The sequence below is a fragment of the Chamaea fasciata genome, unplaced genomic scaffold (genome assembly GCF_029207755.1).
Source record: "Chamaea fasciata isolate MVZ Bird 193981 ecotype frontalis unplaced genomic scaffold, bChaFas1.0.hap1 SCAF_25, whole genome shotgun sequence".
NCBI classification, from domain to species: domain Eukaryota; kingdom Metazoa; phylum Chordata; class Aves; order Passeriformes; family Sylviidae; genus Chamaea; species Chamaea fasciata.
Genome location: NW_027094110.1, coordinates 1136152 through 1161872, shown reverse-complemented (window position 1 = coordinate 1161872; position 25721 = coordinate 1136152). Strand labels below are relative to the sequence as shown.

Here is a 25721-nt window from a genome sequence, read left to right as displayed (position 1 = left end):
TTACTAATAGTGTCTTGGCAGGGAAGTGTCACCTGTCCCACCTGCAGCTCCCTGGGGACACAGAATCCTGAGCTCGGAGCCACCCCAGCTGAGGAAGTCACAGCACCACAGGAGAGTTCCCAGGACCTTCCTGCCTGTCCCAAACCCCTGGTGTCCCTCTGTGTCACCTCCCAGGGGTGTATCAGATGCCCCAGAGGGCTCTCCTGATCCACACACCTCTCCTCTCTGCTGCCTGAGCCCTGGATTCTGCCTCCTTCCTGCAGGCTGTGATCACTCCTGCCAGGCTGGCTGTGCCCTGAGCCCCGGTAACGAGGCCGGGGTGATGTAAGTGCTGCAGAATTTATCTCCAGACACAAGTGGGGGGAAGGCACGGCCAGGTGACAGCCCAGGAAGGATGTGCTGCCTCTCCTGATCCAAACCTCGGCTCCTCTGGGAAAACAGGGCTCCCTGGAATGCCATTCCTCATGCAAATTCCAGACCAGGGCAATGCAGAGGAGCCTGGGGGCACTGCACAGCCTGACCAGGGACAAGGACCTGAGGACAGAGCTGTGCCTGAGGGGCAGCAGGACAGCAATCACTGGGATCGTGGATCTGGATCCCACAGGCAGCACAGGGGGACTGAAGGATTCCCAGTCATCCCAGAACCTCTGCTCTGTGCTGTGGCTCACAACAAAATTGAAATTAAAAACGAATGCCTGCCTAGAAAAACCAGAGGCCAGCCAAGCCCAGGGGGACACAAACACACAAACCCTCTTCCAAGGGCAGCAGGAAAGGCCCTGGAGCTCGAGGCTTCAAACCCAGCACAGAAAGGTTGGGAGTGACCTTGTGCCGGCCCTCGGTGACTGCAGCAGTTGTCCCTGCCCCAGGAGATGTCCCAGCCCTGCCACCCCCACCCAGCTGCTGGCAGGTCCTGCCCTCAGTGCCGGAGCTGCTTTGCTCTCAGACAGAAATCCATAAACGCTGCAGGTCTGTGACTGTGTTTGTAAGGCCGGGCAGCTGCCCGCTGCCCTCAGTGCCCGGGGGGATGTGGTTCCATCATCCTCAGCAAAACTCAGCCCCTACACCGAGCCTCCTCTGGGCCTCCCACACACCTGGGCTGCAGCCCACCTGCCCCTCCTGCAGCCCACCTGCCCCTCCTGCAGCCCACCTGCCACGGTTTGCATCCCACCCTTCCCTGTCCACATCCCACCTACTCCACCCCACCTCCCACTACCCACATTCCTCCTCCCCAGCCCCTCTCCCTTCCCTTCCCTTCCCTTCCCTTCCCTTCCCTTCCCTTCCCTTCCCTTCCCTTCCCTTCCCTTCCCTTCCCTTCCCTTCCCTTCCCTTCCCTTCCCTTCCCTTCCCTTCCCTTCCCTTCCCTTCCCTTCCCTTCCCTTCCCTTCCCTTCCCTTCCCTTCCCTTCCCTTCCCTTCCCTTCCCTTCCCTTCCCTTCCCTTCCCTTCCCTTTTCCCGGCTGGATTCCCGCTCTCAGTACCGGGATCGCGCAGCTTGGGGGCACCCGCAGGTTGAGGTTGATCCCGGCTCTCTCCACCTCTCTCCTGCCGAGGCTCCGGAGCTCCGCACGCCCCCGGAGTCCCGAGGAGAGCCGGGCAGTGTCCCTGTCCCACCCGGGCACTGTGCCAACCCCCCGGACGCTCTCGGCGCCCCCTCCCCAGAGTTTTTGGGCTGGTTTTTGGCTCTGCCTGGGGACGGGGAAGGAGCACTCACAGCTGGTGGGCGCTGCAGTTGTAGAACTTGAACTCGGTGCTGACGAAGGTCCTGCCCGTCTCCCGGGACTTCAGCTGGAGCAGGACACCGAACCAGTCTGGGGACACAGAGCAGAACCCGTCACTGCTGCCCGCGGGGCCGGGGGAGCAGCAGCACCCCCGGGGCTGATCTGTGCCCCCCGCTGCTGGGGGAGCTCGGGTTTTCATCTCCCTCCTCCAGGACCCCCGCCCACACCTTGCCCTGCGGCACCCCGGGGTGCCTGTGTCCAGAAATGCCTCTGAAAAACCACAAATGCCTCTAAAAAAACATCAATGCCTCTGAAAAACCAGCAATGCCTCCAAAAACCAGCCCTGCTGGCAAACTGCATCAGAGATGTGGGGTAAACCTCCCTTGGGATGGGTTTGGAACCTCGCCCTGTTCCCTGGTTCGCTCTCCAGGATAAAAAGTGAGGTTGTTCTGAGAGACAGCCCAGGAATAGGATCGGGGAGTCATGGAAGGCTTTGGGTGGGAAGGGATCCTCAAAGACCCCGTGGCACCCCCTGCCACACCTTCCACCATCCCAGGCTGCTCCAAACCCCATCCAGGCCCATCCTTGGACACTTCCAGGGCTGCACATCTTCTCTGGGCATCATGTCCCAGAATTATCTCCTCGAGCAGGAGCTGCGGCTGGAAACAAGTGGAGCTCTTGAGCAGCCTGAGCTCAGGGTTAATGAAGAGCAGATTGTTCTTTTGGGGCTGCTGTGACCCTGCTACCGGGGGCTCTGGTCCCAAAGTGTTCCCCAAGGCTCAGGCTCCATGAAATGCCTCAGAATCACAGAGACATCAGCAGGGAGGCACCGTGGCCACCTGGAAGGATGCCAAGGGGAAAATGAGCTCCAGGCCAGCGGCGCTTCGGTTACGGAAGAGAAAATGTGACAGCGGTGACATTAATGAGGAGCCGACCCAAAGATCAGCACTGAAGCAGAGAAACTGCAGTCACCTACTCGTGGGTGCTGAGCCAGGCCTGGGGGAGACTCCTGCTTGCCACATTCAGCTGCTCTGGCAGGGCTGAGAGCTCCCGGCCACCCCTGAGCCAGCCTGGAGGGGACAGACGGCTCCTGCCGTGCCCTGGGAGCTGTCTGGCGGCACAGGCAGGGAGCAAGGACAGGGCAGGCGCTCACTGCTGCCAGCCCGTCCTGCCCTGGCGGGATGCATTTCCCGGGGTGAAGCTCCCTGGCTCAACAGGCTTTGACAGCAGCATGAATTTCTCCGGGAGCAGCGGCAGAGGCTCTGCTGTGCTCAGGTGACACTCCCAGAGCTGCCCTGCACCGTGTGACACCGTGTCACTGCCCCGCAGCCATCACTTACCCTGATCCACGGGGATGGCAGGGACATCTTTGGCTGGTGGGGACACACAAACCACCCGGCTGCCCGAAACCTGCCCCTCCACCTCGGTCAGGTTCCCGAAGAGGCAGCTGACACCGGCACTCAGGTCTGGAGCATCCTTCACCCACAGGCTGAGCTGCAGCAGGGACACGGGGCAGCAGAACAGAGCTGTGAGCTCAAAACAGAGGCAGAGCCGCCCAAATCTCCCCCAAATTCCCAGTCCTGGCAGTTTTCCCTTTCAAAGCCACCCCCTTTAATCACCCACCTGCCCACAGGTGGTGGCCAGCTGCCCTTTCCTGGGGAAGGGAGGAGGAAAAAGGAAGGCAAGGATGTTCTTTATGGATACAAACCCACTTTGCCCAGCCTTGGGCTGTAGGTCAGGGGTGGTGGCAATGGCAGATTTTTGTCCCCTGGCTGCTCTACAGAAGCTTTGCCACCCTCAGTGCCTGTGCCAGGAGCCCGAGAGCAGCAGTGACCGTCCCCAAGGCCCTGAGCTCAAACCAGCTCCTGTCCCCACTGCACGGCAGGGGAGACCACCCTGCCCTGGCCTGGGAGGAGCGAGTCCCCAGTGTCCCCAGCACGGCTGGGTGGTGTCCCCAGCACTTCTGGGGGTGTCCCCGTGGCAAACCTGTGCCTGTAGCGCCGAGCCCCCTGTCCCCACTCCATTGTCACACGGGGTGTGGCGGCACCAGCTGCCAGCGGGGCGTGGGGGACTCTGGCAGCAACAGCTGGGGAGCTTCGGAGAGCCAGGCCTGAGCACAGCTCAGAGAGGAGCTTTTTGGGAAACAAAGCCTTTCCTTTCAGCTCCAGAAACCAGGGAAATGTGAGCTGAGGCACCAGGGGAAGGGGAATTTGTTTCTCCCCCGGCTCGGGTGACGCCTTGGCTTCCCTGCCCCTCTGCGAGCCTGACTTCATGAGAAAACACTTGCGCCAGAGGGAAGGGGGAAAGGCTGGAGCGTGGAGTGCTCCCGGCGGGAGGCGGCCCTGCCCCTGTCCCTGCTCACCGGGAGGCTGTGCTCGGACACGGAGATGCTGCTGGGCTGCACGGCCACACTCAGGCACTGGGTGATGCTGCCGGCGAAGCGGAACGGCTCCTCTGCCCGCTCACACCGGTCCCTCGGCGAGCACCTGCCACACAGGAGCGCTCAGAGCCCCCAAAACACCCCCCCAGAGCACAGAACACCCCCCAAACCCCCGGGGAGATGTTCCACAGCCCGGCCTGGTGATGCCCCGCATGGGGAGCAGGTGTTGAGCACCAGCTTTGGATCAAAGGGTGCTGAAAAATATTCTGTGAGCAGCAACGACACAAATCCCGAGCGTCCCACGGGTAATTCCTGCACTGGGACACAAGCCAGAACTGCCAGTCCCGTGTGCTGGTGGTGCTGGGGCTGTGGGGTGAGCCAGGGACTCACCATCTGCACACAAACTAAACCAGAGAGCAGTAACAGGCAGGGACAGGGTGATGCCTCTGTCCTAATTAAAACCACACAGCTCACTAATCATCTCCTCCTGGAGCTGGGGGTGACACACAGCCAGCACGGCGAGCTTCCAGCTGCTGCCAGCGGTGCTTGGCTGCTGCTCCTGCCTCGAGCTCCCAGCTCCTTCCCATTCCCAGCAGCAGGAATCAAGGCTCTGAGCGTGCCAAGGTTTCTGGGACATGCTCCTGGCATTCCCTGTGCTCCTCATCCCTGTTTTCTGCTGCAGGTGTCCCTGGAGCAGGGAGGAATTCAGCTGTTTCCAGCAGAGCACCCACTGGGAACCAAGGGAGGTTCCAAACCAGACTGAGGCGCTGGCGTCCCTCCAGGATTTCCTGGTTTGTGTCACTTGGGGAAAATCCTTTTCCTTCCAACCCCCCTGCGTGGGTGCAGATGACAAACTCTCCTCTCAGGTCCCTTTGAACCCAAGCATTGCGGGATTCCATGGAGCAGTGGGAGTGAGGCCGTTCGCTTTAGATGAAGGCGAGTGAAGTTTCCACTTTCCCTTTCCAAACCACCCCCGTGATCCCCAACAAACGCTGGGGCTGCTCTCCTCACCCTCTCCCTTTTGTGCCTTTTCCTTTGGAGCACAAAGGAGCTAAATATGAATGGTGCCAAAGGAAGAAATATCGAGGTTTAAGTGAATCTCTAAGATAGCCCTAAAGTGAGCTCTTGACTGGAGCCTTTATCTCATTGACTGGCTGCAATGGCTCTTTTTTATCATCCTATTTATGGCAACAGCCCCAACAGAGATAAATAGGCCCGGAGACAATAACACACTCGCAGGGAGCAGCACGGGGAAGTCTTGCAGGTTTCAGATCCCACTGGGCTGGAGAGATCCTGTAACGATCTCCAGGCGGGCTCTGATGGCTCCCAAAAGAGCAAAGGATCCCTCTGTGCATGCAGAGGATGAAGGAATCCTCCTCCTCCTCCTTCCCTCACCCTCACAGCCATCCCTGAACACGGTGTGAGCATCACCCCCTGGCCCAGCACCCTTCCAGGGAGCAGCTGGCAGCAGGAACGTGTGAGAATTGGAAGGGGAGAGATGAAAATTAAACACAAACACTCCAGCACCGCGGGCCTCCCAAAAAAGATGACAGAGGCTTCGAGGAACAGCAAGATAAACCCAATTATTTACAGCTTAAAAAATAAAGGTAAAAAATGATCACTGTTCCAAAGTAGGCAGATGCTTGAAGGGAGAGTTGAGAACTCCCACCAGGGGAGGAGCCCTCGTTGGGAATAGGTTGATGCCGAAATGTCACGGCCAAAAGGGCAGAGGAAGTGGCACTTTCCTCTCCTCTCGTCACTGAGGGTTTTGTCTGTGCAAAATGAAGATAACAACCTTTACCTGCTCCCCAGGTGGCTTGTGAAGATTCGCCTCATTAGCATGAGGGGAGTGCTCGCTCATCCTTGCCGGGGAGCTGCAGCAGGAGCAGCACCGACCAAACAACCCCAGCACAGCTCCTGCTGCAGCTTCTCCTGCCCACCCTCTGCCCACACTGTGCCCACCCTGCTGCAGCTTCCCCTGCCCACCCTGTGCCCACCCTGTGCCCACCCTGCTGCAGCCTCCACTCAGAGCTCCGCTGGTACTCCCTGAGAGGAGCCTGTGGGGCGCTCAGTGCCGAGCCGCTTCTCCTTCACCTCCCCGAGCGTGGTCACGACCCCAAACCCACCGTGGGCAGCTGCTGTGCCCCCCAAAGCCCCGAATCCAGGCCGGGTTTGTGGAGGAGCCCGCAGCTCCCCCCAGCACCTGCTCCCCAGGCAAGGGGCCAAGCGCTGCTGTGCGGGTCCCTGGGCTCTGCCTCCCCCATCTCCACGCTCCCCGTGCATTAAGGGGCCGCTCAGCGAGCTGGCACGGGGCCGCGGGGATTGCTGAATTCCTCCTCCCCTGCTCCAGCCCCCCCCAGGCTCGCTGCTCTGCCCGGTGGTCTCCCTTCCGCCTTAGGAAGTGCTCGTCATTATGGCAGGGCACGGAGAGGAAGGGCACGGACACCTCCTGAATGCAGAGAGAATTTCCTGGAGTGCCCCCGGAGAAAAGCACCCTCGGGGCTTTGTGCCTGGCCATGTCAGGGGGGCTCCCAGCCCCTCTGCTGGATCCCCCCGGGAAGGGCTGGAGCTGGGACCCCCTGACCTCCCCTGGCAGGATTTAAATCTTCTTTCCTGGGGCTTTTCAAAGGGCTCCTTGCTCGGCTCTGCTGCTGAAACCTCGCTGGGAGCAAAGCCCTGCTCACAGGATCACCGTTGCCTTTAAGAATTCCACGTTATTGGGGATTTGCAGCCTGGGCAAAGGGCAGGAGGGTGCAAACCAGCAGGAGGGGCGTGCAAACCAGCAGGCCTCCACTCCCAACAGCTTAAATTCAGGTTTTCCGTCGTGCCCACATCACCCTGCTCACCCTGAAGCAGGATGTGATTTCCCTCCGCCTCTCCCTGGGAGCTCGGGGATCTCCAATGGCACCCGAGCTGCAATGCAGGGAATGTCCAAAGGAGAGAAAAATGGATTTAAGGAACTTCAGCCTAATTTGTTTCTTTGCGTGGGAGGCACTTGGAGGCTTTGAAAGCTGCTTTTATCACCGGGAAACGGCCAAGGCTGGACTTACATGTGGTGCAGGGAGCACCAGCCGCAGTGGGGGTCCCCCGAGCTCAGGCACTCCTGGCACGTGGTGTACTGCTCACAGGACTCCACAGGCACCCGGGACACCTGCAAGGGAAACACAAAACACACCCCCAGTGCTGCTGGACCTGTGAGGGAAGCACACACCCCCGGATCTGCTCTCCCCCAGCAGAACCAGAGCAGCCCCGGGTCCCCCTTCGCCCCTCAGAGTGACAGAGCACAACAGCAAATCCACAGCCTGAAATGAATTTGTTCCAAATGTCCAAGAGTAGGAATTATTGGAGCCTGAGACATGAGCTCAGCCCATCCCTGGGGTGAGCCCCGGGCACGCAGAGCCCCAGCCCGGCTCCCCGGCGGCGCCGGCTCCCGGAGCCCCCTGGCCAGAGCCTCCCCTGGGGCTGCAGCTGGGCCCTCTCCTTCCTCCCTGATTTATGCCTCGCTGCCTCACCCTTCCCCCGGGAGAGCTGCTGCAGGGAATCCATCACTGGGATTTCAGCAGCTTGTTTAGTCTGGGTTGGGTGTTCCACTGCCTTGGCCACCCTGAGCCCTTCCAGCAGCAGACCCGACCCACTGCGGGTTCCTGTCCCTTCCAGGCAGGGATGGCTCAGAGGGGAGGGAGCACAGGTGAGAACGACCCCAAACGCCGCCCCAAACCCCTCTCTCATGGCATTCTGGTGCTGAGGTGCAGCACAGCCCTGACCTATTTACCAGCACTGAAACCCCCAAAGGCTTCTAAACGACACCAGGCTTTAACCACAGGTCACTGCTTGGCTCCAGTGAAGACATTTTTTATCATTTTTAACCTTTTTAACCCACTCTAACCTTTCCAGCCCATCCTTTGCTCCAGGGTGGGTTTGCATCCCCCCATCTTGAGCTCCTGTAGTGTCCCTCTACAAAATATGGAAGAAATTCCTTCCTGTGAGGTTGGGAGGCACTGGAACAGGTTGCTCAAGAGATTGTGGACTCCCTGTCCCTGGAGGTGTTCAAAGCCAGGTTGGACAGACCTTGGAACAACCTGGGACAGCGGAATGTGTCCAGATGATCCTTCAGCTCCCTTCCAGCCCACGGCCATCCCAAGATTCTCTGATTCTACTCCCATTTCTCCCACCGAACGCCGCAGATAATCCTCTCCCAGCCTCCCTGCAGTGCTCAGGCCCCCGGGAGCGATGCCTGCAACTGGCCGGGAATTCAAACAACTGTTGGATGGCTCTGGCTCTGTCCGTCAAAACAGCACCCGGCTCCCAGCAGCCGGCTCTGAAAGGAGCAGTGTCTGCCCAAACAACGGCCACTGTCAGGCCAAGTGCTGTTGACACAGTGAGAACCCAGTTCCTCTCTGAGGACGGCACCAATAGGGCTGCTATTCTTCTTGTTTCCTCAGCCCCACTCGACAGCTTTTCCCGAAACAGAAATGGCCCGGGGAAGGGCGGGGTTGGTGTTTTCTGGCCGAGGTGGAGCCCCGGGGGTGGGTGGAGGCCTGGGTTTGGGACCCTGGGAATGAGGGGTGCGAGGGGCAGAGCCGGGGGTGCCTTCAGCCCGTGCCGGATGGAAAGAGCTTCAGCAATGGAGAAGAGGAATTCAGGGTCAGGGGTGGAAATGAAGGGCTGGGGTTTGATTCCCGGGGTGCCCCGGCAGGGTCTGCACCTCGAGGGGCCAGGGGTGATGTGTTCTTTGCCTCTCCCTTCCAAGGAGCAAAAAGCACTTTACAGACAGGGTGGAAACAAGGCCAGGAGCCTGGTGACAGGAACAGCCCCATCCAGGGGCATCCTGCAGGACACTGCCCACCGCCAGTGACCACCTGCAGGACACTGCCCACCGCCAGTGACCACCCTGCAGGACACTGCCCACCGCCAGTGACCACCTGCAGGACACTGCCCACCGCCAGTGACCACCTGCAGGACACTGCCCACCGCCAGTGACCCCCCTGCAGGACACTGCCCACCGCCAGTGACCCCCCTGCAGGACACTGCCCACCGCCAGTGACCACCTGCAGGACACTGCCCACCGCCAGTGACCACCCTGCAGGACACTGCCCACCCCCAGTGACCACCCCGCAGGACACTGCCCACTGCCAGTGACCACCCTGCAGGACACTGCCCACCACCAGTGACCACCTGCAGGACACTGCCCACTGCCAGTGACCCCCCTGCAGGACACTGCCCACCCCCAGTGACCACCTGCAGGACACTGCCCACTGCCAGTGACCACCTGCAGGACACTGCCCACCGCCAGTGACCCCCCTGCAGGACACTGCCCACCCCCAGTGACCACCTGCAGGACACTGCCCACCCCCAGTGACCACCTGCAGGACACTGCCCACCGCCAGTGACCCCCCTGCAGGACACTGCCCACCGCCAGTGACCACCCCGCAGGACACTGCCCACTGCCAATGACCCCCCTGCAGGACACTGCCCACCCCCAGTGACCACCCAGCACTGCCCAGTGCACACCAGTGCTGCAGCCACCACGCTGCTCCTGGGTGCAGAGCCACAAGCCAACGCGTGTTTTTCAAACCAAACAAGCATCCCGCGGCTCTCAGCATTCCCTGTGGGAGACACCAGCCAGCGCAGGGTGCACCCAGGGAGGTCGCTGGGTTTCCCCTAAAATCAGCCTCTGGCCGAGCCTGGGGGTCAGGACAGCCCCCAAATCCCCCAGGCCTGCGGACCCCCCTGCTCGTCCCCACAAAGGGAGGCTTGGCAGGATCTGTCCCCGTGATTTAAATGCAGCTCAGGGCTTGTTTCATGTTTGTCAGGAGCTGGATGCTCTCGCTGCGCTCTATAAATAACGGAGGGTTGGAATTATGTGAATAAGAGTTCATTAGAGATGATTTGATGTTGAGCGCTCCGTTCCTTTTTCTGCTCAGAAGCTGCGGCTTCTGCACATGATAATTCTTTAAAAACCACGCGGAGGTTTTGAACAATGTCTCTGGGGGAGCATCTGTGTGAAGGACAGCAGCCAAGAATCCAGCACTGCTGGGAGATCTCCTCGCTGCTGAGGGCACAGCCCTGCTCCCCCCCAGCCCCGCAGTGACCTCTCCTCCCACTCCCCGTGCCAAAACCAACCTGCTGCTCAGCCATTAAATGACAAAGCCTCGTTATTACTGTCCCTGAGCCATAACAGCAGCAAAATAAAATAAATTTAAAAAAAATAAAAATCAATCGAGACCTCTCCAAAACACAAGGATTCCAACTCTGCCAGCAAATAAGGGCAAGAAACCAGTTCCAAATAAATAAATAAATGCATAAAATAGATAAAATAAATAAAATAAACAGCCAAAGCAAAGTTTCCAGAGCCTTTGCGTGCTACCAGCCCAGGCCTGTGACCTCCCCTGGCTGGAGACAGCCCCTGGAGCATCTCACAGCCACGGCAGGCTGCCCACAGACCCCTCGGGGGGCTGGAGTTCAAACAGAAAATCTATTTTTAATGACTTTGGGGAGTGGAGTAGAGATGCCAACTAGTTCAGTGTAATTAAAGCCATCTATCACTCACTGAGCAGGAGCCCAAAGTTGATGAACTTTCCAATGAGGTTTGATTCTTTCCTTTATCCGTGAGAAAACTCCGCTTTGTGCTGGGGCAGGAGACAAAGTGAAAAAGTGTGGGAAGGAGCGAGGAGGACGCCTCAGCTGCAGCCATTAACGTGTCAGGGTGACAGGGAAAATAAAGCCAGACTTTCCCGGGGGGCTGTAAAAAGTTTGACAGACTCCCCTTCCCCTGCTCCTCCCCCTGTGGCTCCGTGCAGAGCTCCAGGTGGAATATTCTGGAGAAAAACCCCGGTGTGCAGGGATGGGGACGCTCTGGCTTTGCTGAGCAAGGCCCGTGGGTGGATTCTGCCTCAGGCTATGAAAATTCCTACCTGGAATCTGCTGTTCCTGCCTTGTGGAGACCTCAGAGTCACCCGGACTGATGCCACAACAAGTGTGGAAGGAGCAGGGCTGAGAGGGGTGAGGGAAATGCATCCACGGGGCAGAGCCAGGACACAGAGGAGAGGGGAAAGGGGAGGTTTAACCACAAATAACTGGCGAGCATCCCCAGGATGCCGTGGAGCCCCCAAAGGTGGGGATGGCTGGAATCCATCCCTGTGGCACGGAGCAGGTGAGGGGCAGGTGAGGGGCAGTTCTGCCAGGTCCGGCCGCCCCTGCGGGAGCAGCTCTGCTCCCCCCACGCCCCCAGCACGGGAGGGAGGGCTCTCAGAACCAAATCAACGCCTGGAAGTTCTGGCAGGGAAGCAGCGAGTGGGAGAGGACAGGGAGACAACGTTGCCATGGCTACGAGGGGATTATTTAATTACGGCGCTGCAGATGCACGCGGAGAGAGCCCCTTCAACTCTGATCCAGGCAACCTCTGCAGTGGGTTTGGCTTTGCTGCTATAAGAACCTCATTAACATCTGAGGAGGACAAGCTGTGTTGGAGCACGGGGGACTGGATCACTCTCCGAGGGAGGGATCAGATCTTCTGCAAACATTCCCATCTCCTTGGCTCCCTCAGCCCCTCCGTGCACCGTGCCAGGCTCCTGAGGGAGGCGATGAAAGCAAGGACAGCCTCCTCTGGGAAGCAAGAAAGGCTGAGAAAATAGCAAATATCCCGAAGTGAGGCTTGCTGAAGCAGGAAAATTGTCCTCAAGCCAGAGTTTTCTCCATCCATCCAGCCCAGCATCCCGGCAGGGCCCGGCGCAGCCTCATGTTCTGGCACACGGGCTCCTGCCGACAAACGCCTTCCTGTGGTTTACCACGGCTCGAGTTAATCATCACATCAATATGGAACATCTGAGCGGGGTTTGTTGGAATAACAAAGTGCCAGGCAGAGATCCCAGCCCCGCTCCCAGGAGCAGCACAGGCTCGTTCAAACCTGCGGGAGGGGAAATGGGTTTTCATCCCTCCAGCACGTGACTGTTCATGGGATGCTCTGTCTGTTCGCTCTGGCAGCTCCCGCTCTGCCCCCGGCAGGTGACAGTGACACTCCAGGGCTGTAGGGTGGTGCAGGAGGTGGCATAGGGGCAATGTCCCCTGCCTGGCACAGAGTGTCCCATCCCTCGCCCTCCCTCAGCTCTGGGTGGAGGCTCAGCCACATTTGGGATCCCACCCTGGCACCCACCCCCTGCCCAGACTGGCACAGCAGCGCCGGCTCTGTGTGACAGCCACGGCTCCAAAGTGCCTTGGCAGCCCCAGCTCTGCCTCCTGCCTGGCACGGACCATCTGCATCTGGGAATTGTGGGGCTGGGGATGCACGGCTGCCTCCCCCTCCGTGTGCCCGCTGCCTCCAGAGCTGGGAACACCTCGTGCACACACCAAATCGGGAAAAAATTCTTTCATCCTCAGCCCTGAAATAAAATCTGGAGCGCAGACCTGGCTGAGGCATTCACAGGAGCTTCTGCAATGGCAAATGCAGCAAAATCCATGGATTCGGTCATGAGGTGCTGCCACACGTTCCTTCCTGCCTGGCTTCTCTGAGCTGCTCCTGCCCTCAGGGTGCTGGTGACAGCTCGGTGTCCCCAGCTCAGGGATGGCAGCTGGGGAGAGCAGGACCCTCAGCTGATCCTTCTCTTCTGGGACCCCAAACCACTCAGCTTCTGGCTGAACTGACCCACAGAACATCTCCCTGGCAAGAGAAGGGGGTGGTGAGGGCGTACACGTGCCAATAACGAGGAATGGGACGCTAAAGGTCTCCTCCAGGGTTCTGCTGAGGTGGATCCACATCCCTGAATTCCTGGAAAACCACCAGGCCTCAGGGGAGCTGCGGGTTTGTTCTTGACTGCACAAAGAGGGTCAAATGAGTTCCTGGAAGTCAGGATGGTGATCCAGGCAGGATCCTCACCAGCTCAAGGTGGCACAGCCTCCCTGCTCCTGCTCTCTGGATTCCAGGATGATGTTCCTGGAGCAGCCAGGGGCCCATCCCTGCGCTCCTGCTAGGGGACATCACTGCTGCCATCACAAGTGGCTTCCGGAGGGTTGGCACCGTCTTCTGACACCGCTGGGCAAAGCCACCCCGCCACGGCCACCAGCTGATGAGCACTGCCCTTTGATTAGCCCAGGCCTCAGGGGAGCTAATTAATCAGGATGAAAAGGGGGCAGCATTCCAGAATTTCTGGGCTCAGGTGGGGATCAATCCAGCACAGCAAACTTTCATCTCGCTTCAGTTCACGGCCCCGGCGTTCTGTGCTTTGCCTGGCTGCCATGGCACTCCTGACGTGCTCCCTGCAGTCATTTAAAAGTTTTATCAGAAGCTCAGAAAATTAATTAAGGTGAATAATTATAAATTGTGCGCTTCTTCCCCTCTTTATTTGGCGAGAAAACAGCAAAAATAGGATTTGGAATGATTTTGGAGCGGTAACCGATGTAATTAGGTGTTCAACGAGCGCTCACAATTGGGCTGTGCTTATTAAAATTATTGTTTTAGTCGGAGCATTTTGCCAGAGAGTCGTTAACAGCACAATGCTCCCCTTCCCCGGGACTCTCATTAAGGCTTGGATGCCTCCAGCTCAGGGATGCCCAGCCCTGCTGCCCCCCAGCCCTGCTGCCCCCCAGCCCTGCTGCCCCCCAGCCCTGCAGGTGATCCTCCCTGAGCTCCAGGGTGTGGGGACTCGGCCAGGAGGAGAGCAGGGACAGGGACAGAGCCCCTGGCATCGGGCAGTGGCAGGAGATGCCATTCTGGGAGGGCGGGCAGGCCCTGGCACAGGGTGCCCAGAGGAGCTGTGGATGTCCCTGGATCCCTGGCAGTGCCCAAGGCCAGGCTGGGCAGGGCTGGGGGCAGCCTGGGACAGCAGAAGGTGTCCCTGCCAGGACTGGATGGATTTTAAGCTCCCTTCCAAGCCAAACCATTCCAGGATTCTGATACCCTGAGGGTGGGGATGCCTTAGAGAGGGGACACACCTTGTGAGGAACCAGAGCTGGGAACACCCTGAGCATTTACCAACAACATCCCCGCTCCCTGCAGCTTCCTGGGCTGGCCTGGAAAGGCTGGAGCCTCCAAAGCTGGACTCACTGCAGCTGTGTCCAGGCAGGGATGTCCCTGGTGGGAAGCACAGACCCCCAGCTCTATGAAAGCCCTGAATCTCCAGGGTGTGGATCCCGGGAAGGCTTGGAGCCTGCTGCCTGTGCCTCCAGCCGTCTGTTTCTCCTGTCTCCCCAGGAAAAGCTCTGCCAGACAGCAGAGCCCCTTCCCCCAAGCTGCCAGCCTGCAACTCACGGATTCACTTAAGTTGTTAAAAAGGATTGTGGCAGGCTAAGATAAAACAGAAGAGTTTAAAATGACAAACAGACTCCTAAATGGGACTAGAGCCTTAATGAAAACAGTAATGAATGAATGAGGCAAGCAAATATTCCCCATTAATATTAGACAGATAGATTAGATCCCTGGGCGCTGCATTTAAAACCGACATGAAATTACTTCAATTACTCTGCATTGATAAATAACAAGGCCGTATTTACTGTTAAAACACATCTCCTCCACCCTCCCCCCGTGCTTGCTTTGGCTTCTGCTTCTCAAGAGGGAGAGGAGATCACGGAGAGGATGGAAAATGCACCAGGCTGGGAGGTTCCCTCACCTCCCTCCTGCCCTCGGGAGAGCTGGGCTGTGCTCAGCACCCACCCAGGATGTTCCTGCCCCGCAGGATCAGCCCCACCAGGCTCCATCCCCACCCTCAGCGCTGCTGTTCCAGCCCTGGCAGCGCCGTGCAAAGAGGCAAAGCAATCACCGACGAGCCACTTCAAACCTGATGCTCGCAGCATCCTTTCCCTCTCAGAAATTCACTCCACTTCCCCTCGCTGGTGGGTACAGCTGCTCAGCATCCTCCTTTCCACGCCGGGAAAGTGAGATTAACCTGATCAGAGGCCTCTTCTGATGAAGAGATCATAGATGGATAATTCCTGGGTGTTTGCTGGCATTTACATGCTAATGATGAAAGGCACTCTGGTAAAGGTAATGTCAACACGAGGCCCTTGTCCTTGCGTCTCAGCCTCCAGCCCAGCCATCTGTTCTCAGGGTTCACAAAAGCCCTGGATAACAGGTTGCTGCTAGAAAAGCTGCAGAAGCTCCTTTCCCAGCTCCGCTGCCTCAGCCTGTGAAGTTCCAGGCCTGGCTGGAGTGTCCTCCGTGGCTGGGGATGCTCAGAGCTGTGGCATGAGCAGAGCCCTGGAAGCACACCCGGGCTGTGCTGCCAAACCACCGATGTTTTGCTGCTACAGGATCTTAAATATCTGCAAATAAAACCCCCTCACTCTGCCTCATTGTAATATCAGTAAACAAGAAAGACATAAAATATCTCATCTCAGGGGCATGGGAGCAGCGAAGCATCCCGAGATCCTGAGCCCAGAGCCCGAGTCCCTGCTGCAGATCCAACATTTTGTATTTCCTGAGGGAGAGGAAGGGAATAACTCCCTGTTTCCCCCAGTGGGGATGCAATCCCCTGGGGAAAGGGCACACTGCAGCTCCAGGGTGTCCTGGCTGAAATGCTGGAGGGTTCACTGAGTGTGGGAATGAGGGGCAGCTACCATGCAGGGATAAATTCACTTCCCAGGAAGGCAACAAAACCCAGGCTCAGTGCTTCCCCAGCCTGAAACCAGGGGTAAAACAACCCAGTGGAGAGGGAGGAATGCTCACAGCTCTTCCCACAGCTCGGGGGGATGGATGACCTTTCCAATACTCTACCTGTATAAATCTTACTTAATGAAATAATAAAAAAAAAAAAAAAAGAGAAAAAAGAAAATAGCTGAAGGTTAAATCATTCCCTGCAGCAGATTTACACTGCAAACGGAGCCTGTTCAGACAGCGGCGGGTTCACACAACAGCCCTTCAGCATTCCTTTCCTAAGGACTGCGGTGAGCAGCCCTGACCGCAGGACGAGCGATCCCAGCCCCGGAGCCAAGGGCAGCGCGCCAGGACGGGGGCAAAGGAAACAGCTCCAGCCTGGCCTTCCCTTTAAACACACAAATTAGGGGTTCAGCTGAGTCACAAGTCACAGCACGGCGGTTTTCACCCACCAAACCTCCCCCACAACATCCCCGGCCCCGGGGACGTGACTTCATTTGTGGTGCCACCACAAGTGAGCGCTTCGAGCCCTCCCTGCCCATCCCTCCCGGCTCCCGGAGCCAGCACCGCTGCCTGCGGCTTGGAAGTGCCCCTGGGAAAGTGGGAGCACCAACCACGGGCCTCCCCTGGTGGGAAATAAGAGCCGGGATGGTTTTTGTAGCCAGACGAGGCCGGGTAAAGGGTTCGGCTTTGATCTTTACCTGCTTTTCCTTGGGCTGCTGTTTGGCTGGGTGGGAGCTGTGCAATCAGAGCAGCTCTGGGGCTCTGCTCTGGTGGGAGGCAGGGCTGATACAGGCTCAGAGCTTGCACACAAACTCCAGCACTGCTGCATTCATGCTCCCAGGGCTGCAGCGCCGAGGCGCTTGTCCCTGCAAGCCACATCAGCTCCTGCTGTAAACAGCTGCTTTGACATCAGCTCCTCACTGTCCTGATCCAGCTCTCAGAACGGTGGCATTTTGGGCAAATAATGCCATGAAACTATTTCTGCTCCATCAGAGCCCGAGGAACTTCTGCATATATTTCCATAAATATCACTGGCGTCAGTACAGCACCAGACCCAACAGACTGCGAGGGGGATCCTGCAGACTGCTGCTGAGCCTACCTACAGATCAGCTCCAGGAAAAGCTCTGGGCTTGGAAGGGATTGGAGAGGACAAAATTAACCAGCTTCTGTGGGAACTGGTAGCCCTGAGCTCCCGGTGAGGCTGGGAACGAGGGGGAACCATTGCTCCAGGAGGCTGAAGGTGGATGCCATCGAACAGGCTGGCAGGGATCTGTCCACTGGGAATGCCAAAAACCAGGAGAAGAGCTGTTGGATCCACGACCTGCTCTGTCCTCTGCCTCTGGCAGGGAGCAGGGCACAGGGGCCCACGAGGGTGGCTCTTTCTGCCACGTGAAACCATCACTCCTGGACCAAACTCGGTCCCTGGCACGATGTTTTTCAGCTGCAAACCTCCCACTGGGAGCCATTCCCCCTGGAAGGGCTCTTCCCTCGCCTCAGCTGCCTTCCTGCTGGAAGCCAGCGCTGGAGCAGCTGTTCCAAGGGCATTTCTCCGCAGGGTGGCTGGCAGGGGACAGGGTTAATTGTCCCACTCCACGTGTGACCTCTCTTCCCCCCTCTCCCAGAGCCCCTCATTAATTTCCCAGCTGAAGGAAGAGGGGCAGCCCTCGGGCTCTGCCGGCCCCCAGCCTGCGCTGATGGCATCGATCTCACCCCGGGAGAGATCCCAGGGAAGGCAGCTCCTCCCATCCCACCCAGCTAACCAGGGCCAAAACCTCGCTAAAAACCACGAGCATCAGCGGGTCCCTTCCTCCAAAAAACAGAGCAGCTTTGGGGGGCTGAATACAGAGCGCTGCTAATGAAATAGCCCGCGGTGGCTCCGTCCCTGCTGCCCCGGCAGCCTGACAATTGGCAAATGAACCTCGGTGCTTTATGTGCTCCCCCTCTTCATTCTTTGCTCATAAAACTGGCAGGAGCAGGGCTAGGACAGAGCTGCTGGCGGCAGCTGTGTTGTGTTCAGTATGAAAAATGAGCAGCACATGCACAGGAGGCAGCTGGAGCACGGCGAGGGACCCCGGGGTCCCTGGGGTCATTTCCCTCTCTCCAGAGGGGCCCTGAGTTTAACCCTTGCTTTCCTCTGCTGCAGCAAAGCAGCCCCAAGCCCCAACCCCGGGTGACACCTGGCTGTCCCCAACAATCGCTGTCCCTGGCCTGTGGTGCATTCCCGGCGTTTCTGGTGCTCCTGGGGATTAAAGAGGAGCTGCAGCCCTGCCGGGACAGGCACCGTGTGTGCACAGAGCTCAGGGGAGCACAGCTGCTGCCAGCAGCAAGGAAACGTTATCTATCCCCACGCTGTGGGCACAGAGGGGCACAGCACAGGGGTGGCAGTGGCCAGAGCAGTGTCCATCCTCAGGCTGCCCTTCCCCTGAAGGACCCTGCCTGGCACTTTTGGGGATCACACAGGGCAAGGTGTGCCCCAAACCCTCCAGTGTCCCAAAGCCACCATCTCCTGCCCCCTCGGAGGCAGAGCTGGAGCTGCCTTTGCCTGGTGCCTGGCAGGAGCAGGAATGTTCTGCTGTCCCTAAGGAACCCCCGGGTCACCTGCCAGCCCTGGCACACAGGGGGACGTGGAGGTCACCTTTTGTTTGCCCTCCTTGCTGAGGAGTCAGCTCAGGCTGTGTCCTGCTGATGCCTCGGGAAGGCTGAACTGGGACAGAGATGGACAGAGCCAGAGAATAAAGTAGGTATTTACTGAAAGGCCTCTAGGACACACCTGGGGCAGGACAAGAGCCTGGCCGGGGCTACACCCAAGGTGGACCCAAAATGGGCACAAAATGGACCCCAAATGGGCATAAAATGGACCCAAAAATGGATGGCCAGTCACGAGGTCTCCCACTTTTATAAGCTTTGGTCCATTTGCGTATTGGGGTTTAACTGTCCAGTTACAGCTTCAGGTTATTAAGTTCCATCCTCCTTGCTCTCTCCCCTCAGCTCTCCACTGTTTATGCTTCTCTGGGCCTGAAACTCGTACTTTCCCAGCTAGCGACCTGTTGTCCTCGGTCTCTAGCTGGAAAAGGATTTATTTTGTCTACCTACTCTGTGAAGAGAGCTGACTAACACTTAATATGAGGCTCAGAACTACACCCCCAGGCAGCACAGAATCTGAAAAACAAAAACTAAAACTCAAAGCATCATTTCCCCCCTTCCCTCCCCTGCCCACCCACCTTGCAAGGGCCCCACGTGTCCGAGTGGCGGCGGCGCAGCAGGGTGGGCACAGCCCCGCATCTGCCCGCTCCCAGCAGCCTCCCAGGCTGTGCTGCTCCTCAAAGCTGCCTTTGTTCCCGCCTCTGGCACGTCCGAGGGTGTCAGTGACACTGAAAAGCTTTGACTGGCCCTTTCTGTTTGTTTTCTTGGCACACGCAGGCATCGCATCAATGGCCCGGCCTCGGCTGTGCCCCGCACCTCGCGTGGTGTGACTGATGGAGTTCGTCAGCAGCAGCTCTGCCCAGAGGAGGGGCTGGGCACTCACTGATGCCATCCAGCCCCTCTGGCTCCCTCAGTGCCCACATCCCTCTTTTGGCTGATTTTCCGGCTCAGCGTCCCACATCCCAGAGTGGGTGAGCTGTGCTGGGCACTCCCCAGGGAACAGGCACGGCCCCGAGGCTGCCAGAGCTCCAGGAGGGTTTGGGATGCCCAGGGTGGGATTTTGGATTTGGACTGGATGATCCTTGTGGGTCCCTGCCATACTTTAGGATTCCATGAACCCTGGCTGGCAGAGCTGCAAAGTTGATCCCTCAGAGCCTCCATCCTGTGGGATGCTGCCTTTCCAAGTGAGCTCCGTGGCAATGCCGGGGACATTCAGCACAGCCATCCCAGACCTTGCTCAAATCTTCCCCACAGCCACAAAGGTCTGCTGCACGTGGGGCAGGAACACCAGCAGCCCTCAATCCCCCATTTCTGGCCCATTCAGGGTCCTTCAAATTGTTCAAACACGGCAGAAACCTGCGAGGAACATCCCAGGCACGGCCGCTTTGTGAAATTTCATCGAGTCTTGAAAATCCAAAGCATTTGAGTGCCCTGAGTAGCTTTAAAGGTCCCAGAGTGGTGTCACTGCTGCTTCCACAGCCTGGCGAGGGCCCTGCTCGGTGTTTGCTCCAGGAACACTCGGCTCTCCACGGCTTTTTAGCAGGGATTGCTCTCCAACTCCATCACGCTGTCCTTGCCAGTCAATTTTCTGCTACTCCATCACTTCCCCATTTGTATATCATTACATGCTGCTGTCAAAAATAATTTAGGAACCTGGCTGCCGGCGTGAGGAACGAGCCCTCCTAAGCATGTCCCAGACTCTGGAGTTGTGAAGGAAAATGAGCTCTGAGCCCTTTTCCCCACAGAAGGAGCCCAGTGTCCCGTGGTGGGTGTGGGACACGGGTCTGTCACCACACGTGGACACCCCAGTGAGGACCAAGGGAAACATCTCGGGAGAAAACACGGCCGAGCTGCAGGGCCACAACAAACCCAGGCAGCACAGAGAGCTGTCAGAACACAAAGAGCTGTCAGAACACAGGGTTTGACCATTCCGAGGTGACTCTCTCCCCCTCCGTGCACACCAAAGCAGTTTGGGCTGAAGTTTAACGCATTGTTCCCGTTGGAGACTGGAAAATTCATTGGATTCTCCCAGTTTACTGCTCTGAGAAGGCATTTTGCTTTTCCCATGGGGAAGACAGAGCTGGGCTGGCCCTGCCCATGGTGGCCTTGGGCATTCTCACCCTGTGTAAGGTGCCAGACTTGTCTCAGGGCTAAAGAGGAGCCCTGAAGGGATGGTTTAGACTCCAAGAGCAGATTTAGACCAACAGGGGCATCCTGCTGCTCTCTCTCCATTCCCAGGCCATGGAATTCCGCTGCAGGCAGTGCAGGGGGAACCTCAGCAGCCCTTTGGACAGGCAGGAAAAGGATCAGAGAATCCTGGAATATTCTGAGCTGAAGGATCAATTCCAAGTCCAAACAGACACCCCAAAATCCCACCCTGGGCATCCCTGGGAGCGGTGTCCAAACATCCCCGGAGCTCTGGCAGCCTCGGGGCCGTGCCCATTCCCTGGGGAGCCTGGGAAGTGCCTGAACCCTCTGGGAGAAGAACCTTTCCCTAAATATCCAACCTAAACCCCCTGACAGCTCCAGACCAAAGCCCCGTGTCCCCTCCGGGCACCCGCGAGGAGGAGCAGGCAGCTCCTCCTTCGGCAAGCAGTAATTTGGGGTTTATACTGGATTTACTGGGGAGGCTTTTCCTCCTGCACAGGAGGTGTCAGAGCCCCCAAAGCCCCACGGACAGATCCAGCTGGGATCACTGCAGCTCCCATTCCTCTGAGGCTTTTCTCCCTTCCCTTCTTTCTTCCCAAGGATTCCCTGGTTGTCACAGGGGGAGCCAGGCTGGTTCTTCCCATCCACGGCACGGAGCTGCTGCTGGTGCAACGCTTTAACTCATTTTCATACATTTATGCTGAGACTAAATCTGTCCCTGCATATTTTCCTCCCAAGCCCAGCAATCAGCAGTGGAAATAATTTGCTGTTGTCTGCTCTGATGTTGCCATCTCCTGCGCACATCCAAGTGACAAAGACATCAGGCCCTCAAAGTCCGATTGAAGAGTAATTGGAAACCCGAAGTGGCACTAAATGTTATTTTCTAAATAAAACGCATTCAATTACAGAACATGAGGCTGTCAAGCATTAAAAAAGATTAGTTAGAGGCGGAAAAGAAATATTGTTCAACCCTTCAGAGGCTCCATTACACGCACAGGATGCCCCTGTGTTCTTTGGGGCAGGCAGGGGGAAAGGGAAGGCAAAAGTGTGGAAATATTTCCAGCAGCCTGTGCTGTCCCAGCTGGGCCTGGACGCCTCTGCACTGCTGGATTTGCATCTCAGTTGTTGGATAAATATACAGGGAGATAGATATATGGATATATATATAGATAAATATAGGTGAGACAGGCAAGACGGGCAAGGAAAAAAACAGAAAAAAATGAAGAAAAAGCAGAGAGCAGAGCAATTCCTGCCTCAGTGCCTGCACAGGGATGGGCTGGGACAGGAGGGATCACGGATCTGTGCAGGGATGGGGATGGCAGCCAGCCCTGGGTGTCCAAATCCCCCCAAACCCACAGAGAAGGGACAAACCTGGGCACAAATCCAGCAGCTGGAGCCCGGGGCTGTGTCTCTGCCTTAATAAACCCAAATATTGCAGCAGCTGCACTCAGAACTGGCCGCGGAGCACAAAGACAATCGTATTTCACCTGGTAGGAGCTGCTAAATTCACACTTGGAGCAATAAAGGCCCGGTCAAACAAACGTGACCCCGAGTGGGATCCGTGGCTGTGGCAGGCACATCCCCAGCCTACACAAACAGCCCCAGACCAGGAGCATTTCTCTCAGATCCCTCCTTTCAACAGCTTTCCTTAACAGCTCTGGCCCCTGGAATTAATACCCAGAGCGCAGCGGGCTGCAGGGGGAGGCAGAATTATTTACATGGCTGCTCTCCCTCCCTGCACAAGGATTAAAAGGTCAGGTGAGGTTTCTTCACGAGGCAGTTTTTATTTTGGTTTATAAAATATATATGTATATATATATATATATTTATTTTTTTTTAAGAGAAGATAATTATCATCTGAAATTATTGAGGTGCAGATGCACCAAAGGCCGCCCGGGGGCTGCTCCCCCAGTCCAACGCCCCCCGTGCTGGGGGAGAGGGCAGAGCAGCCCACACACAACTGGAGATGGATTTATTCCAGCCTCTGCTGCAAGGCTGAGGGCTGGAAAGCCAAATCCCTCTCTCCCAGGGTTTCATTAGCTGGGAATGGCTTTCTAACGAGATTTACACAGCCCTAGCCTGGAGCCTACACGTTCCTGCTCTGCACCCAAAGACAATAACAGCGGGGAGCTCAGGGGGAGCCTCCTGTCCCTCCTGTCCCCCAGCCCTCAGTGCTGTGACACCGCTGCCACAGGGAGCACAAAACCCACACCCAACCCTGCTGCTGGAATTCTGCAAACTGAGAATTTGGGCGTTTAGCATACAGTGATACATGTGGAACAATACGGAGGATTTGGGGGCATTGTCTAAGTCCTCCTTTTTCGCCTTCTTCGTGGGTTTGAAGGCTCAAGGTCCTTTTTGGGTAGGATGTGGCTGTTCTGGATCGCTGCATCCCCTAAACAAAGCCTAAACCCAGCCCCCAGTCCCCTGCTGCTGCCTCTCAGGGAGATTTCTCCTACAAATCCAACACTTCCTCCAGCATCCTGCTTGGACGAGGTGCCAGGGACGAGCTGGATCCCGGGCCACCAGCCTGGACCACGCACAGACCTAAAATGGAAAAATCCAGCTTGTTTTTGACTAACTGGAGCCTGCACTCTCCTCTCTGCAGGCACGGGAATGCTGTTTCTGGCACAGCTTCTCCAAATAAAAGTGTGGTCAGCTCTTTTTTGGATGGGCTTTGAGAGAATTGTTTTTGTGGGCAGCGCTGTCTGCTCGCTCGCACCGAGGCCCAGCCGCACGGGGAGGAGAGAGTGGTTAAACCCCGTCCTTGCCCTGGCTCCTCCACAAAGAAATACAAATAAAAACACTTAAATCCAGTTCTTAGGGAGGTATTAACAGCACCCAAGGCACTGACACTTAAGTGGATGGGGAAAAGCCCAAAACAACAGCAGGAGGCAAAGGGAACCTGGTGCCGGATCCCCGGTGCTGAGTGCTGTCCTCATCCAGCAGGTTGGGTGGGAATTTCTCCCCACAGCTCCAGAGACTGCCCAACCAACCAATCCCTGGCCAAATCCTGCCCAAAATCTCCGGGGGTTTTGGCCACTTTGGATTTGATGTGGTTCTGGAGGCCATGGCAGCGAGCAGGGTCAATAAGGGTGTCACCAACCAAGCAAAAGGCACATCCCTGCCTCTGAGAGTCTCAGAATCAGGGAATCCCGGCATGGTTTGGATTGGAAAGGACCATAAAGCTCATCTCATTCCTCCTCCACCAGCCCCATCTCCTCCAGCACCTCCACCCACCTCAGCAGCTGAGAGACCCTCAGTGCCTGGGGCTCCTTTTTGTCCCCTTGCCCACTCAAACCTCCCTGTTCCTCTGCTGCTGGAATGGGATTCCTAGAGGGTCTTTGAATTCAGTGATTTGAATTAAAATACTTGGCACCTTGACACCCCAGCCGCAGGTCCTGCAGCCCCCACGCTGCTCTCAGCCTCTGCTTGAGAGGGAACACGGACACGGATCAAACGGCCAGAAGGGCAGGGAGCAGATAAATATGTGCTGCAAGAGAAACTGGAGAGGCTGGCTCTGAAGTGGAGCCAGGGAGGAGGGGAGGAGGCAATGTGTCACTGCTGCAGGTGGCACCGCCTCAGCAGGGTGCTCGTGGCTTAAAACACCCCCAAACGCACCCAGACTCGCTGCAATGTGAGAAACAGCTCCCTGAAAAGCTTCCTCCTCCTCCTCTCCGACCTCCAGGGCCGCCCTGACCTCAGCAAGGTGCATTTGGAGCAGGATTTTGCTCCATCGGAAGGACAGATAACGCAGCGTTCCCAGGCAGCTTCCAGCACTGTCCAGAGCACCTGTGCCAACCCCTCTGCAGCTGAGCAGCCCCTGGGATGCAGGGACAGCTCTCCTCCCAAACAGAGCCTCTCCTGCCTCCTGAGAGGGGAAAACACCAGCACTGCTCACGTCTCCCTAACAGAGGCGGGTGAGCGCTGCTGGCAGCACGGGTGGGCCATGGAGTGCTCCTGCCCCTCTGCTCCCTCTGCAAACACAGCACAAACTGCTGCGTGAGCCCTGCGCGCAGTTTTAAGCCCCAAATTTTGCAGCTGGAAGGAGGGATGCTGCTCTCTGTGTGCTGGGGAAGGGGCAGAGCCGTGGGGATGCTCTGTCCTTGGGGCTCCAAGGCAGGAACAGCAAAACCCGCCCCGAGCTTGGCTTTTTTTGCCATCAAACCCACAAGTTTGGCCCTTCCAGAGTTCAAGGAGGTTCGGAGGAAGGAGAGGAAGTTCCCGGGGTGGGGAGAGGAACAGCCCAGGGTCTATAAATATCCCCAGGTGTCGCTCGGCAGCAGCAGCAGCAGCTCACACGAAAACTCCTGAGCACCTGCGGGGCTGCCAGGATGGATCAGCCAAGGCTGGAAAAATGCCCCCGGCCACGGCCACTTCCAGCTGCTCTGCAGGGAGGGAAGGAGCTCCCGGAGCTCCCCAGCACCCAGCCCTGGTGCCCAGCACACCCGCGTGCCCTGCCAGGAGCCTCCCCCTCGGGGACAGCCACCGGGGCGGGTCACTGCAGCTTCCAAGGGGATTTCAGGCACTGGGATCGACTTTTCATGGATGCTTCTCCGTTCTATAGGTTCGCTCCTAGAAGGCCATGGGAACAGTTGCAGTTGGGAAGGCAATGCCCAGGTTGATGGGGTTTTTATGGACAATCTGGCACTGCAAACCACACCCAGTGCCCTATGTCCCCTCGTTCTCCTGGCTGGAGCACGGACCTGGACAGCAGGGATGGCCCTTGGCTGTGGGACTGAGGGTTTGGGGTTTTTCTAAATTTCCTGTGTGAGTTAGGATAGCTCACACAGCATCTCCACACTTCAGTCCCGATCCAAGAAGTGATATTGCTGCTCCATCTCGTAGGGAGGATAAATCTGGGAGTGGGGAGCACAATGTTCACAGGCTGAGGGGGGATTGCTGCAGAGAAACCACAGGAAAAGGCAGAGAGAAAATAAAGAGGGAAAACAACAATCCCCCTGTGCGAGCAGCACGCTCCAAGCTTGATTACAAGAAAAATAATTTCTTTAACACCCACACAGAAAGCTGCAGGCCGGGATTTGCTGCTCCCCGTCTCTGTCTGGCCCCCAGCACTCCGGGCAGGGCCAGTCCCGAGCAGGGCCCTGGGCAGGGCTGGGGCAGCCCCCGGCGCAGGGGGGGCAGGCAGTGTTTAGTCTGCCAGGCACATTCCTGCTCGCTGCTCAAATAAATACGGGATTATTGATGGAGCTCCTTCCCCTCCCCAGCACCAGCCAGAAATGCCA

The 25721-nt window shown here is 57.5% G+C and overlaps 1 protein-coding gene across 1 annotated transcript in view; it reads right to left on the bottom strand.

Moving 5' to 3' along the window:
• Window positions 1-25721, bottom strand: part of PLXNA2 (plexin A2) — a 143923-nt gene that overhangs the window by 53558 nt on the left and 64644 nt on the right. Inside the window, exons 5-8 of the mRNA XM_066204136.1 lie at window positions 7148-7248; window positions 4080-4203; window positions 3058-3211; window positions 1711-1807 (exon numbers count right to left, since the gene is read on the bottom strand). Of these exons, the coding sequence (XP_066060233.1) occupies window positions 1711-1807; window positions 3058-3211; window positions 4080-4203; window positions 7148-7248 (476 nt within the window). The remainder of the gene's footprint in view (window positions 1-1710; window positions 1808-3057; window positions 3212-4079; window positions 4204-7147; window positions 7249-25721) is intronic.